At 35.6% G+C, this 13,251-nt stretch overlaps 1 protein-coding gene across 1 annotated transcript in view; it reads left to right on the top strand.

The window, feature by feature from the left end:
• Positions 1-13,251, top strand: part of AFF3 (AF4/FMR2 family member 3) — a 673,975-nt gene that overhangs the window by 111,544 nt on the left and 549,180 nt on the right. The window contains exons 2-4 of the mRNA XM_044669302.1: positions 9,639-9,759; positions 10,863-11,184; positions 11,344-11,717. Of these exons, the coding sequence (XP_044525237.1) occupies positions 9,639-9,759; positions 10,863-11,184; positions 11,344-11,717 (817 nt within the window). The remainder of the gene's footprint in view (positions 1-9,638; positions 9,760-10,862; positions 11,185-11,343; positions 11,718-13,251) is intronic.

The following is a 13,251-nucleotide window of genomic DNA, read 5'->3' as shown; positions in this document are numbered from 1 at the left end:
ATCAATAATCATGTAGTTGAACATTGCTATAATAGTTCTTAAATCTTTCAAAAATCCTTTGTTTCTACAATATTGATATTTTATTCACATTGTTCTCCTCGTTCTTATCACTCCCCTCTCTATCAGTTCATATAAATCTAGTTTTCTATGAAACGGTCTCTTCATTTCTTATGGCATGATAATCTATTATATTTATATACTATACTTTTTCAGCCATTCCCCAATTAATGAGCTCCTCACAAATTTCCAGGTATTTTTCCTGCTTTGGACAGAATGACTAGAAATATTTTTGAAACATAACAGGATCTTTTCCTCTTCCTTTTTTTCCTTTGGCTTATACTGTTATCTCTGGGTCAAAAGGCATGCATAGTTTAGTTACTTTTAGGACATACTTCCAAATTGTTTTCAGAGTGGATGTACCAGTTCATAGTTTTATCAACAGTGCAACAAAATGCCTGTTTTTCCATAGACCCTTCAATATTTGTTATTTTTGTTTTTGTCAACTTTGCCAATCTAATGAATACAAGTTGTAACCTTAGAGATGCTTTAACTTGAATTTCTCAAATTGCTATTATCTTGTAGCATTTTTCTTCCAACTATGGATAAACTTTGATTTCTTCCTTTCAGAACTGTTTCCATAGGTTCATTAAAATTTTTTTTGATAGTTTTTTAAAATCCCTCTCTTTGTCCAATACCGTCCATATCCCACAGTGGAATTCTCTCTTGTATCAAAGAAATAAATTTAACCAAAACTAAGACATTGGCAATGTCTGAAATCATATAACTCATTTGACTCCTGAAGACTACTTCTACCAAGAGGAATGAGCTTAATTTTATCATTAGTCCTTGGGAGTCAATATTACTTATTGAATAGACCAGATTTCTGATTTCTTTTCTTTTTTAAAACTCATTCCTTTCATTTGAGAATTGTTATTAAATATTGGTTCTAAGTCAGAAGAGCATTAAGGGCTAGGCAGTTAGGGTTAAATGACTTGCTCAGGGTCACACACCTTACAAAGTGTGTGAGGCCAAAGTCCTCCCTACTATTAGCATGGCTCTCCATCCATTGAGCCACCTAGCTCCCCCTCTTTATTTTCTTTTACATTGCTATAGTTATGGTATGTATTACTCTCTTGACTCTACTTACTTCACTTTGCATTAGTTCATACAAGTCTTGCTAAGTTCTGAAAGTCTCTTATTCCATTTTCAATAATAATCCCTTCTATTCATATGCCGCATTTTGTCCAGTCATTCCTCAGTTGATAGATACCTTCTTTGTTTCCATCTTTTTGTTACCACGGCAATATTAAATTTTGGTACCTAATAAATCTTTCCCTCTGTGACTTTCTTGGAAATGCCCAACAGTGAGGTTGCCAGATCAAAGTATTTGTATATTTTAATCACTTGCAATTCTTCCAACATTGAAAATTTACATTTTTTATCTTGCCTAATTTTCTACATGCCTACTGATACCTCAGGTTTGCTTTAATTAGTACTTATCTTACTATTAGTGGTTTAGAGAATTTTTTTCCTATTGTTGATAACTTGAATTTCTTCTGTTGAAAGCTATTTGTTTATATCTTGACTATTTATCATTTGGAATAACTGACTTTTCTTTGGCTAAGTCAAACTAGGTATTTTGACAGAAAAGTTCAACTAGCCATATAGCATATTGACTGAAGAATTATATTTCTTCATTAGGAAAAATCATCTTCTTTGATAGAGGGCACAGCTTCAGAAAGGATGTTTATGGCTCAGTGAGGGAGAAGGAAAGAAAATTCCACCTTAGCAAGCAACCCCAGGAAATCAGTGGAGTGATATCTCACAGCCAGATCACACTCACATCTAGAGATAATGATCTGAGGAACAAAGAAGAAGCCATTGGAAACAATGAGTCCTTTAGTAATGAAACTGCCATTATCACTAGCTCACTTGGTTTATATTTTACATTAAATCTCTATTTCCTTACTCAGTCTTTCTCTTGTGCTCCCCTCCTCCAGCCACCATTTCTAAATTTACCAAAGAATGTCTTTTCTTGGGTTCTGAGGAATGAGGCTGATTCTTGTCCTTTAGTGCCCCTGAAGTATAAGATAATAAAAGAACATCAGAACAGCCAAGTCTTTATTTGCAAAAATCTCCTTGTAGTTCTCTCTGGGCTGGGAAACAACCTCTCTTTGTTTTAACCCTGTTTTCCTTCTGCTGAGGCACATGTTCCCTATTTATAAATAATGGGCTTTACAGATGTAGCATTAATGTTACAGCAACTAGGCTGGTAACTCATGTGCCAATTTAGAGATGAGCACAGTACCTTGAACAGTAGTATCCTCTCCATGCTACCTATTTAATAGCATATTTTTGGTGTTTAACCTCTTAGCCCAAGTTTCTTAATCTTTAAAATTAGCCCAGTCATACCTCCTATCCTCTCTCCCCCTCGCCTTTCTCCAAGGGATGTTGCGAGAATAATTAAGGAACATATGTGTGAAGTGCTTTGCACTCAGTGGAAGGAAGATGCTATAAGATTCATAGATATTATTATTATTTAGTCTCATGCTGTCACCATATGATCAAGAATAAATTAATTTTGAAAATGATAATTTCACGTTTAAATATCTTCTCTGACTTACCTATCTGAACTATTTTGGCCTGCCTTCTGAAAACCATTTTAATTTATAGATTCGATTTTTTTTTAAAGCACAGAGGGAAATTATCTGAAATCTGTGTGTGTCTTATGTTATGACACATCTTAGTTATATTCTTTTGGGGACCTTAAGAAGAAAATAAGAAAACTGATTTGAAAGGCTTATTTTTACATGGGCTCTAAGCATCTGCAATAAATAAAAAAGTAACAGTTGGATGCCTCTCCCTTCCAAGCAAAATAAATAAATACATTTGGTGACATACGTTTGGGGAAATGTGATTCTTGTGATTTTCATGCAAATAGGGAGCAGCTTTACAAATGATAGAGATTGTGCCATCTGTTAGTAACAAAGACACACAATTTTCAACTTGTAACGCTTATGAAATTAATATATATGAAGGATGACATACTAGGAATCGTGATTGTCTTCTGACTTGAGAAGATTGTCATAAGGAATACTGACCTAATTTTTCAGGATGGATGGAAGGGATTCCTTTCCCAAAACAATTAAATATCATGTTCTTTGCACAATTTTAAAACAAGGTGGGAGAAGTGTGTTTGCCTTAATAATGAATTTTGCAGGAGCAAAAATTATAACTATTTGAGTCAATAGCACCTGTCCTTCCTTTAAATTGAATGTGGGAAAAGCTCATGTACTCTTTGCAGACAAGATGCAGTCTTCCTCAGATTTGTCTCTAAGAGGAGAGATTCTTCACAAAGGAGTCTTGCTCTCACTCTTTAATGGAGAGCAACATTTTCTCTGAATGGAAGATAAATAATCTATTTAGTTAAGTTATGAGAAGTAGCATGAAAAAGTTGAGATAGAGAGCAAGAGCAAGTCTCAGAGTTGGGAAAACATGGGTTCAAATTTTGTTGTGATACTTAAAAGCTGTGACCATGGGAAGTCACTTAAAAGATGTCAGTGTGCCCAAACATCTAAGACTCTAAGTTTCAAAACAGGTACACATCCCAAATGGTAAAGTGAGTTCCATCAAGCATTCTCAACACTAATAAAATCACAAGCTAGTTAAATGTGTTCATATATGAATATATAGGTGTACCACATATAATATGTACACATATAAAATATATCATATCTTTTCATTTATCGTATATGTATATACACGCACATGACATGTGAAAAGTATGTATGTGTAAACATAAACATATGTATGTGTGTGCCCACATATGTAGTTTTGTACTGAAGCAAGGAGAGAACTTTTTTTTAAAAAACGATGATGGTTATTTTAGTTCCTTCTTCGGTGACGACATATAAACATCTGTCCTTTTAGACCATAAACTAGAAGGAAGAAAAGACTAGTTTCTCCTCTGTGTTGTGAAGAATTCTCTATAGTATTGATGACATACTACAGACATCATAAACACACTGATTTTACTTGAGTGATTGTTGGCAGTGTGTAATGATCAATTTATGTTGTTAACTTCCTATATGTTTAGCCAACAGGACCAGATTCATTAAATTTTAACTAGGGTAGTAACAAGGAGCTTTCAGTGAAATTTTAATTGTTAACGTTGTCTTGTCATATTAACTAACGTGTGAACTTTCTAGAAATCACATTTTAGGAAATGTTATCTCCGTCTAGATATATATAAACGCATTAGGCAATAATAAGGTAGAATTGATCAGAGTGCTTTCCTTTTCCTTTTTAAAATTGTGAGCATTCCCTTATTCCTTATCCCTAAAATATACCTAACCCCTGAAAGATTCATCTCATTATACTTTCTTCTTTTGGGTCATTGTTTTTATTCCAGGCTTTTTAGATGTCTGACCACCAGTGCTGACCCTAGACAAAATAGAAAAGGAAATATAGTATGCTTTAAGTATCTAAAGCGTCCATTTCCCCTTTTTCCTTTTTTCTTCCCTCCTCAAGTTTCAGCTACATTATCACCTTATGCAAGAATTCTTCTCCCCCCCCTCACATTTTCTTGATTGTTAATATCTTCCCCCTGAGATTATCTAAAATTGATCCTGTATGAATATTTTTTGTACTTAGTTTTTTTTAGGTGATATCTCCTCCATTAGATTGTGAGTTCTTTGAAAGCAGGGATTTGGGTTGAAGTTTCATTTTTGTTGACCAGGGCTTAGTGTGGTGCTTGGCACATAAGAGACACATAAACATTTTTGCTGACTTAAGTTGATAAATGCTTGCTGATTAATGAATCCAGTCCCATCAGTCTCAGCATAATACATATGAAGTCTTTGTACTATGCTAGGTGCTCTTCGAAACCTACATGGACCTGCCCTCAGAGAGCTTATATCCTAAAACAGATAACACTGACAGGATGTCTGTAATGTGTTCTCTGCATCTTATATATACATATTATATGTAAGTTTGTGTGTATATCTTCTCCCTGTGAATTGCCATGTCTTTTTTCATAGAAGGAAGAGGAAAAGAGTATGAAAACTAAAGGGAGGTGGGAAGGTAAAGGAGTTTATTATAATCAAAAAAAAGCTAGCTAATCCGCCTAGCCAGTAACATTAAGAAGGACCAAGAAGGATTTCTTGAGAAGGTTGAATTTTAGCTGAGGCTTGTAGGAAACCAGGAGAAAGAGAAGATGAAGCAGAGAATTCTAGGCATGGGAGAGAGCGAGGAAAAATGGACAGAGACTAGAGTTGGAATGTTTTGAGCAAGGATCAATAAGGAGACCAGTCACAGAATCACACCATTTTGAGGGGAATAAGATGTAAGAAGACTGAAAAGATAGGAAGGGGTCAGACTATGAAGGACTTTAAAAGCCAGAGGATTTTAGATTTGATCCTGAAGGCTAAAGCAGCATCTTGGAGTTACTGAAAAGGGAGACAACAAGATCAGACCTGTGTGCTTTTTTTAGGAAGATCACTTTGATAGCTGAGTGGAAGATGATCTGGAGTGGCAAGAGACTTGAAGAAGAGACCAGCCAGAAAGCTGTTGCAATAATCCAGATGTGAGGAGATAAGGGCCCTATACTAGAGCATTAGTAGTGTCAGCAGGTAGAAAATAATATATCTGAGAGATGTTTCAGATAGAGAACTTTTATGCATTTTAGCAAAAGATGGGATTTGGGAGCTCGGGTGAGAGAGAGTGAGGAATTGAATATGGCACTGAAATTGTAAACCTGTATTCCTAGGAGAATGGTGGTGCTCTTTCTAGTAATAAAGAAGTTAAAAAGAGGTAAACTTATTTACCTAGTGCTGCCAGGCACTTTAATAGGTGCTGTGGATGCAAAAACAAAATGAAATAGTTCCTGCCCCCATTGAACTTACATTCTATTAGGTGATGGTGGGGAATGTAATGTAAGACATGAAATACAAACTGAACCCCTTCTTAAAGCACTTTGGGTCTCCTTAAAGATAGCACTCAAAAGGCTGAGAGACACATCAGGGATATCTCTCCTATTTAAGCCCCCAAATCATACATAGTCTTCCATAACTTGTACCTACCTTGCTAAATATTCTTTCAAGTTTGCTCTTCTTCCATGACCCAGAAGGCTAATTTCTAAGGGGAGAATTAAGACTCTGCCTCCTCATTTTGGCCACTTTCACCATAGTTATTCAGAGCATTTTTGTAGGCGTGGTGTTGGTCCCTGTGTTTGTTTCAAAGGAAGGTCACCATCTGGACTCCCAAATCTAATGACTTTTAATAAATTACCAAAGATGTATTAAAATGCTAATAGTCTACCTCTTCTAGGCATTTTAACATTCCACAATCTTAAATTTAAATAAAATGGCCTCAGGCTTTGTAAGAGCTTTGCCTGAAGCATGTTGAAGGACTTGAACAGCTGATTTGAATTTTAGGTAACTAGGCTAAGCTAAGAGTTTATTTTATTAATAAATCCTACTGTTAAATGACAACACTTTTTATTTTACTGAAGATGAATAGAATGTTAGCAGGATAAAAGAAAGTATGAATCATCTTTTTCCTCAGATAATGTCAATCAAATAGCACATAATAATAATTGCTATTATTACTACATAATATGTATCATCTTAATGATGATATATTATGTTACATGGCACTTTAAATAACTTTTCAAAGTATTTTAAATTCTGATTTCATTTATACGTATAGCAATACTTTAAGATAATTCAGTGGGAATGTATTATATACTTAACAATTTTTAAACTTATTTATTTATTACTATAGAGAGGACCACCATTCTCCTAGGTATCATTCTCTGATGTCTGAAAATGGTAATCTTTAAAGTTGCTTCCAGCCCTGACTCTCCCTTTTCTCTTTGGTATGTGTACTATTTCCTGCTAAAATACATTGTGCGCTCTGCTGTGAAATATCTTGACAATGTATTATTGTTCTCTAATAAGAATCCTAGGCTTAGAATCAGGAAGACCCAAGTTCAAAACAAATCTGAGACACTAGCTTTGTGACCTTGGACCAGTCACTAAACTTCTGTTTGCCTCCATTTCCTCAGTTGCAAAATGAGAATAATAGTCCCAGGGCTATTGTCAGGATCAAATGAAATGAACTTTGTGAAATGTTTTGCATTGCGCTTGGCACATAGTAGACCCTATATAAATGCTTATTTTTCCCCTTGATTGAAAAAAGATTTTACATGCCAAAAAGCCATCTCTGCTTCTCCTGGGTCTCAGCTGTCTGCATGGCTGGCACGCTTAACTTTTTAAAGGCCTCCATGGGTATGGATAGTCTTTTCCTAGGCAATGACAAGCTAGCTGCCTTTTCAACCCCTTCAGCTGGGAAACTTCACACTTTGTAATGGGATAATAGATTTTCTTCATTTAACACCTCCCTCTCTCAGTACATTAACAGGGATGGAATGGGAAACAGATTACAGATAAATGAAGAAATTGAGATGCAGAAAGGTTAAGTAACTCGACTAGTAACACAGTTCCTTAGCAACAAAATTAGGACTAGGACCCAGGACTAGAACTTCTGAATCCTAGCTCATAGCTAAAAGTAACTCTATTTTGTAATGTAAGTAACCTCTTAAACAAAGTTATGAAAAGATTTAATATGTCTGTTCAGAATCCAATAAACCATTCATTTTCTTTTTAAAAAAAATTCATCCTCTCCCTCCCCCCACCATAAAAGGCTTCATCCAGCAAACATATGTATGTATATCTATATCTATCTCTATATCTATCTCTATATCTATCTATCTATCTAATATCTTTTGTGATTCCACTTCTCAGTTCATTTTCTGGAGACGAACATTTACAACTTATTCTTCAAATACTAGATCTGTAGCTGTATATAATGTTCTTTTGGTTCTACTCACTTCACTCATGTAGTTTTCAAGTTTTTGAAAAATTAACCTGCTCATTATTTCTTAAAAACATTCATTTTCTAGTAGTCCATTGATTATTTGGTGTTACTTTAGTTGGTTCGATTGATCATATATTTCTTAATTATTTATTTATTTAGCATTTGAGTATTTTTCCATGATTCCATGATTCATATTCTTTCCCTCCCCTTTTTCCTCTCTCTCTCCCCCTCCCAGAGTTGACAAGCTATTCCATATGATAATGCATGTATTATCACTCAATACCTATCTCCATATTATTAATTTTTGTTGTAAAGTAATATTTAAAAAACCAAAACCCCACATCATATACCCATATAAACAAGTGATAAATCAAATGTTTTCCTTCTGTATTTCTAGCCCAACAGTTATCTCTTGATGTGGATCATGTTCTTTCTCATAAGTCCCTCAGGATTGTCCTGTATCATCATTGCATTGCCATTAGTAGCAAAGTTGATTACATACGATCGTCCCACAATATTTCATTTTCTGTGTACAATGTTCTCCTGGTTCTGCTCATTTTGCTCTGCATCAGTTTGTGGAGGTCTTTCCAGCTCGTATGGAAATCAAGCAGTTTATCATCCCTTATTGCATAGTACTATTCCATCACCATCATATACCATAATTTTTCAGCCATTCCCCAATTGAGAGACACTACTCCAATTTTCCAAATTTTTGCCACCACAAAGAGCAATGCTATGAATATTTTTTCAACTGATTATACTGAGGACATTTATTATTACTGTTATTATTACTGCTACTACAATTTTTTTTTAAATTGGAGCTAATCTATTGGCCTGAAAGAACCTAGTGAGCCTTTTTCAACTAAACATTGGATTTACCTTTTATGGGTGCAACTGAGCCCTTTATTCCTCTGTAATAAAGAAATGAAGAACTTCAATTCTTTCTCTGTCTAGAGACTGGTTGACTCCTATTTGTATTTTGGGAGAATAGTCATTAAATTTTCTTCTACAAAAGAGATCTAATTCTTTTTGTCTGATGGAATGACATGATTCAGTTTCCTATCTCTCTCTTCATTGCCTTCATCCCCTCCCTCCCAACACATTTTTCATAGTTAGAAGGAATGATGGTGTCAAATATATCAGAAGGAAGAATTGATTCAGTAGTAGTTTGATGACTTGGCTGATTAACAGAGATCAGAAGAAGGAGCATAACTGTGGAAACCACTCCAGCATGTAGTTTTAACAGCTCTTTAGGGAGCTAGTTAATGAAAGAATCACTACAGAAACACAGCCATGCAAAAAAAAAAAAAGGAGCATTCCCATATAACACTCTGAGGATATGTCATAAGTGGAAATATGCTCATAATTTCTATTTACACATAGCTGTAATTACCTTCTGCTTTAAGATTACTCTCAGTCTTCTCCTGTCAAAGTTGCTTAGATATTTCCTCTTTCACATTTCAGGCCAAGAAGTTCAGTACAGGCTAGAGCTTGTCCCAAGTTTCTTTTGTCCTTCCCTTCTCTCCCCCCCTCCCTTTGAAGAATTTAATTATCTGTTCTCCGTGTGAAGAAAGCACTCGTGTATCCAGGGACCTGGGCTTCTACCGCCTGATTGGACTGGCATTAATCTGATTCATGTTCTCGTTATCATTGCCATTTGTCTGGGAAGCAGACTTCTGCACTTAGATTAACGTTGGATTGTGTTTTGCCCTTTAAATTTGTGTGAGTTTGGTTTTTCTCTTTTCTTTCTTTGGATGCAGTGTCTATGAACCAGACAGAAATGTGTTACGGAGGAAAGAACGGGAAAGGAGAAATCAGGAAACTCAGCAGGATGATGGCACATTTAGTACAAGTTACTCCCTCTTCAGTGAACCTTACAAGGTAGATGTTTTTCAGCTGCTTCCTCTGTCTCTCTCTCCCACCACCCTCACCCCCACTATGCCAGACTCTAGTTATGGAAGAGAATTGCTAACATTTGAATATATTGCTCCCTGTGCAGTCCAAGGGAGACAACACAGCCACCAGATGTTGGTTTCAACCTCAACAGATGTTTATTTCTACTTCGCATATTTTTGGTGGCTAGGCATACTTGGTAAAATATCAAATGTTTTTATATTAGAGCTTTGGTTGCTAAGGATTTCAGCAATGAGATAAATTGTTAGATGTCTAATTAGTTCCCCAGGTGAAGGTTGTGTTGCCCTAATCATTAAGCACTTAGCAAAAGTGGTTAGATTTTTTTTTTTAAAAGAAGTCAGGTTTACATTTTTTAAACATGTTTGGCTCATGCTTCCAGTCTGGGCTCCTTTTGGGATTGGTAATGAAGAAACAATAGATAAATTATTCCTTATTTGTACTAAATTCCAGAAATCTAATCTGTCCTCCAAAACTAATTTTCGTCAGGAAATTTCACTGATATCAAGGGCTTCATGGAGCTTATTGGAAAGCTCAGGATGAGAGGCTTCCTGTAACCTTAGCCCCAAATGCCTATTCAAACTACTCTTTGGTTTCTCTTGCCTGTCACTCTCTGTTTCTGAAAAGAATAATTACATAGGAAAAAAAAGAGATTGGAGCAGTTAAGAGGCCTACTTGAATTTTTGAAAAAGACTTCCAGTGGACTACAAGGAAACCAAAATTTGATCATGGAGAGATTTAATCCAAATCGCTTTGTGCAGTTGCAATAGTAAATTTTCTGGTTTCTAGGTAATATATTTTAACTGCAACATGATACCAGTGATAGATTTCTTCTTTATGTACTCCAAGGATGTTTATAGCTTTTCCAGTGCAGAGTGGATTTAGAATGTTGACAAGTATCTTCAGAGACAATGAAGATCCAATCTTGATACTAGCCCTTAGTTTTCTTTTTGAATGAGGCAGCCCTGTTTGCTCTAAGGTCTTCAATAAAAGCACCCTCATTACCATTTTTTGGGGTTTTGTTTTCTTCTCTCTATTGTATTTTATAGTATGCTTGCTTTTTCTTTCCCCAGACTAACAAGGGGGATGAGCTCTCAAATCGGATCCAGAATACTTTAGGCAGTTATGATGAAATGAAAGACTTCTTGACTGACCGGTCCAATCAGAGCCACCTTGTTGGAGTTCCCAAACCTGGGGTTCCACAGACCCCTATGAACAAAATAGATGAGCATTTCATTGCTGACTCACGACCGCAGCCCCAGCCTCCTATCTGCAGCACCTCATCTTCCACACCAGCAGCTGTACCCGTGCAGCAGAGCAAGAGGGTCACTATGGGCTGGCAGAAAGTTGGGCATCCCACATCTGATGGCCAGCAAAGGGCAAGCAAGCATGGGCATAGATTGCTTGATTCACACAATAGTGACTTCAAATCTGCTAACCAAAAAACCAGTAACGAGAAACCTAAACACTGTGTCTCAAGCCCCACATCCTCTTCCTCCTCCTCCTCCTCCTCTTCTTCCTCTTCTTCTTCCTCCAACTCCGCACAACCAGGACCTCCAAGGACCATGCTTGGAGACAGTGTCAGCAGGCAGCAGTCACGGTCCAAACAAAGCTGCAGTGTGGAAATGGGTCTACAACCCCAAGAAAGGACATCTACCATGTCCGCCAAACACAACAGTGGTGGGCACTGTGTTCAGAACTTCCCTCCTTCTCTTGCTTCAAAACCAAGTCTAATCCAGCAGAAACCAACTGCTTATGTTCGGCCAATGGATGGCCAAGACCAGGCTCCTGATGAATCTCCTAAACTCAAGTCTTCAACAGAAACTAATGTACACTGTACATCCTACAGAGGAGTACCTGTCAATAAAGCAGAATCATCCAGGACCAAGTCCAAGCTAGCAAAATTTAACATTCCCAAACAGGGAGAGGTAAGTCACTTTCAAACATTATTTTCATGGAATTGCTGAGTAAGTTAATGTTTCATGTGTTATCATTTGGCAGGCCTCTCTATTTGAGTGGGAGAATAAGTAAAGGAATACAAAAATATAATGAGTGCTCTTTTTTAAAAACAACTCAAATAATTAATATTAGGACTTTTAGTGTTTAAACTGAGCTATAGTGTCATAGGTGTGAGGTTTTTTTTATTGTTGTGGTGGTGAAATAACTGTTATATCCAGGTGATATGTTGAAGATAAAAATCCCATATTGAAGTGGAAATAAAAGCACTTGAACATAGATGATTAGTGTTTAAGGTATGAAGAAGCTATTTTTAATGGATTTTAACTTTTTTTGAATCAGTTTAGAAAAACCCCCTTGTGTCCTGGCTCAAAATGAAGCATATAATGATTTATAAAGGGACAGTTTTAATGAGAAGATCTTATATATTGCATTAAAATATATCACAATCTAATATTACAACATTCATTTTGATTATTTTTGCTTATGGTTCCATTTAAATTGTTGTAGTTAGTGTATATATTGTTTTCTTGACTGTTTCACTCTGTATCAGATCATGAAAATATTTCCATGCTTCTCTATTTTTGTCATATTTATATTTTCTTGCAATGCAAATAAATATCCTACTGCATTCATGTACCACTATATATATATATATATATCACAATCTCATTCAACATTTGGAATACTTAAGGTTCAGATTCATTGCTATTCATCAGAATTTCTACTTGAACCCTCTGGTTCTCTCAAAAATAAACTTAATGTTACAGAAGAAAGTGGAGTCTTTTAGCTCAAGTAATGATTTGTATTTTGATTTCTGTGCTAACTGCTTAGTAATTTTATTAGAAAATGAAAGGGGCAAATGAATCTAAAAGTTGAAGCGATATATTTTATTTTAATACTCTTTGTTTAAAGAGAAATTAACAAGAGATTTGGATTTAAAGTGAGCTCTTTATATTGGAGAAGCATTTTGAATACATGTTACAAAGGAAATTGCTAGAACTTCTGTATGTTATATTTTCTTTTATCTCTATAGCAGCAAGGGCTGTGTTTTATCTTAAATTTGTTTCCCCCTCAGTGTCTACCATATTATTCTGAACACAATGAAACTGGATTTCTCAAATAATTTACTTAAGCACAAATGCATACACATAGATGTATATGTATATAAGTATATATGTATATATACAAAATACACACAAACATAAAAATATATGGACATGGAGAGAGGGAAGGAGGGAGGGAGGGAAGAAGGGAGAGATAAAGAGAGAGAGAGAGAGAGAGAGAGAGAGAGAGAGAGAGAGAGAGAGAGAGATCTAAACATGATGTCCAAAAGTCTCAGCAAAGTTTTAAAATATCAAATATACATTATATTTAATATAATTTTGTGGTCACACATATATTTGAATCTTAGCTCTGCACTTACTAGCTGTTTGATCATAGGCAAATCATTTAATGTCTATAGGTTTTTATCTCCTTAGTATGGAAAGTTATTTCTTCTACCTC

This window comes from Gracilinanus agilis, chromosome 3, assembly GCF_016433145.1.
Source record: "Gracilinanus agilis isolate LMUSP501 chromosome 3, AgileGrace, whole genome shotgun sequence".
NCBI lineage: Eukaryota > Metazoa > Chordata > Mammalia > Didelphimorphia > Didelphidae > Gracilinanus > Gracilinanus agilis.
The sequence above is the reverse complement of the archived record's forward strand: the minus strand, read 5'-3'. Positions and strand labels throughout refer to the sequence as shown.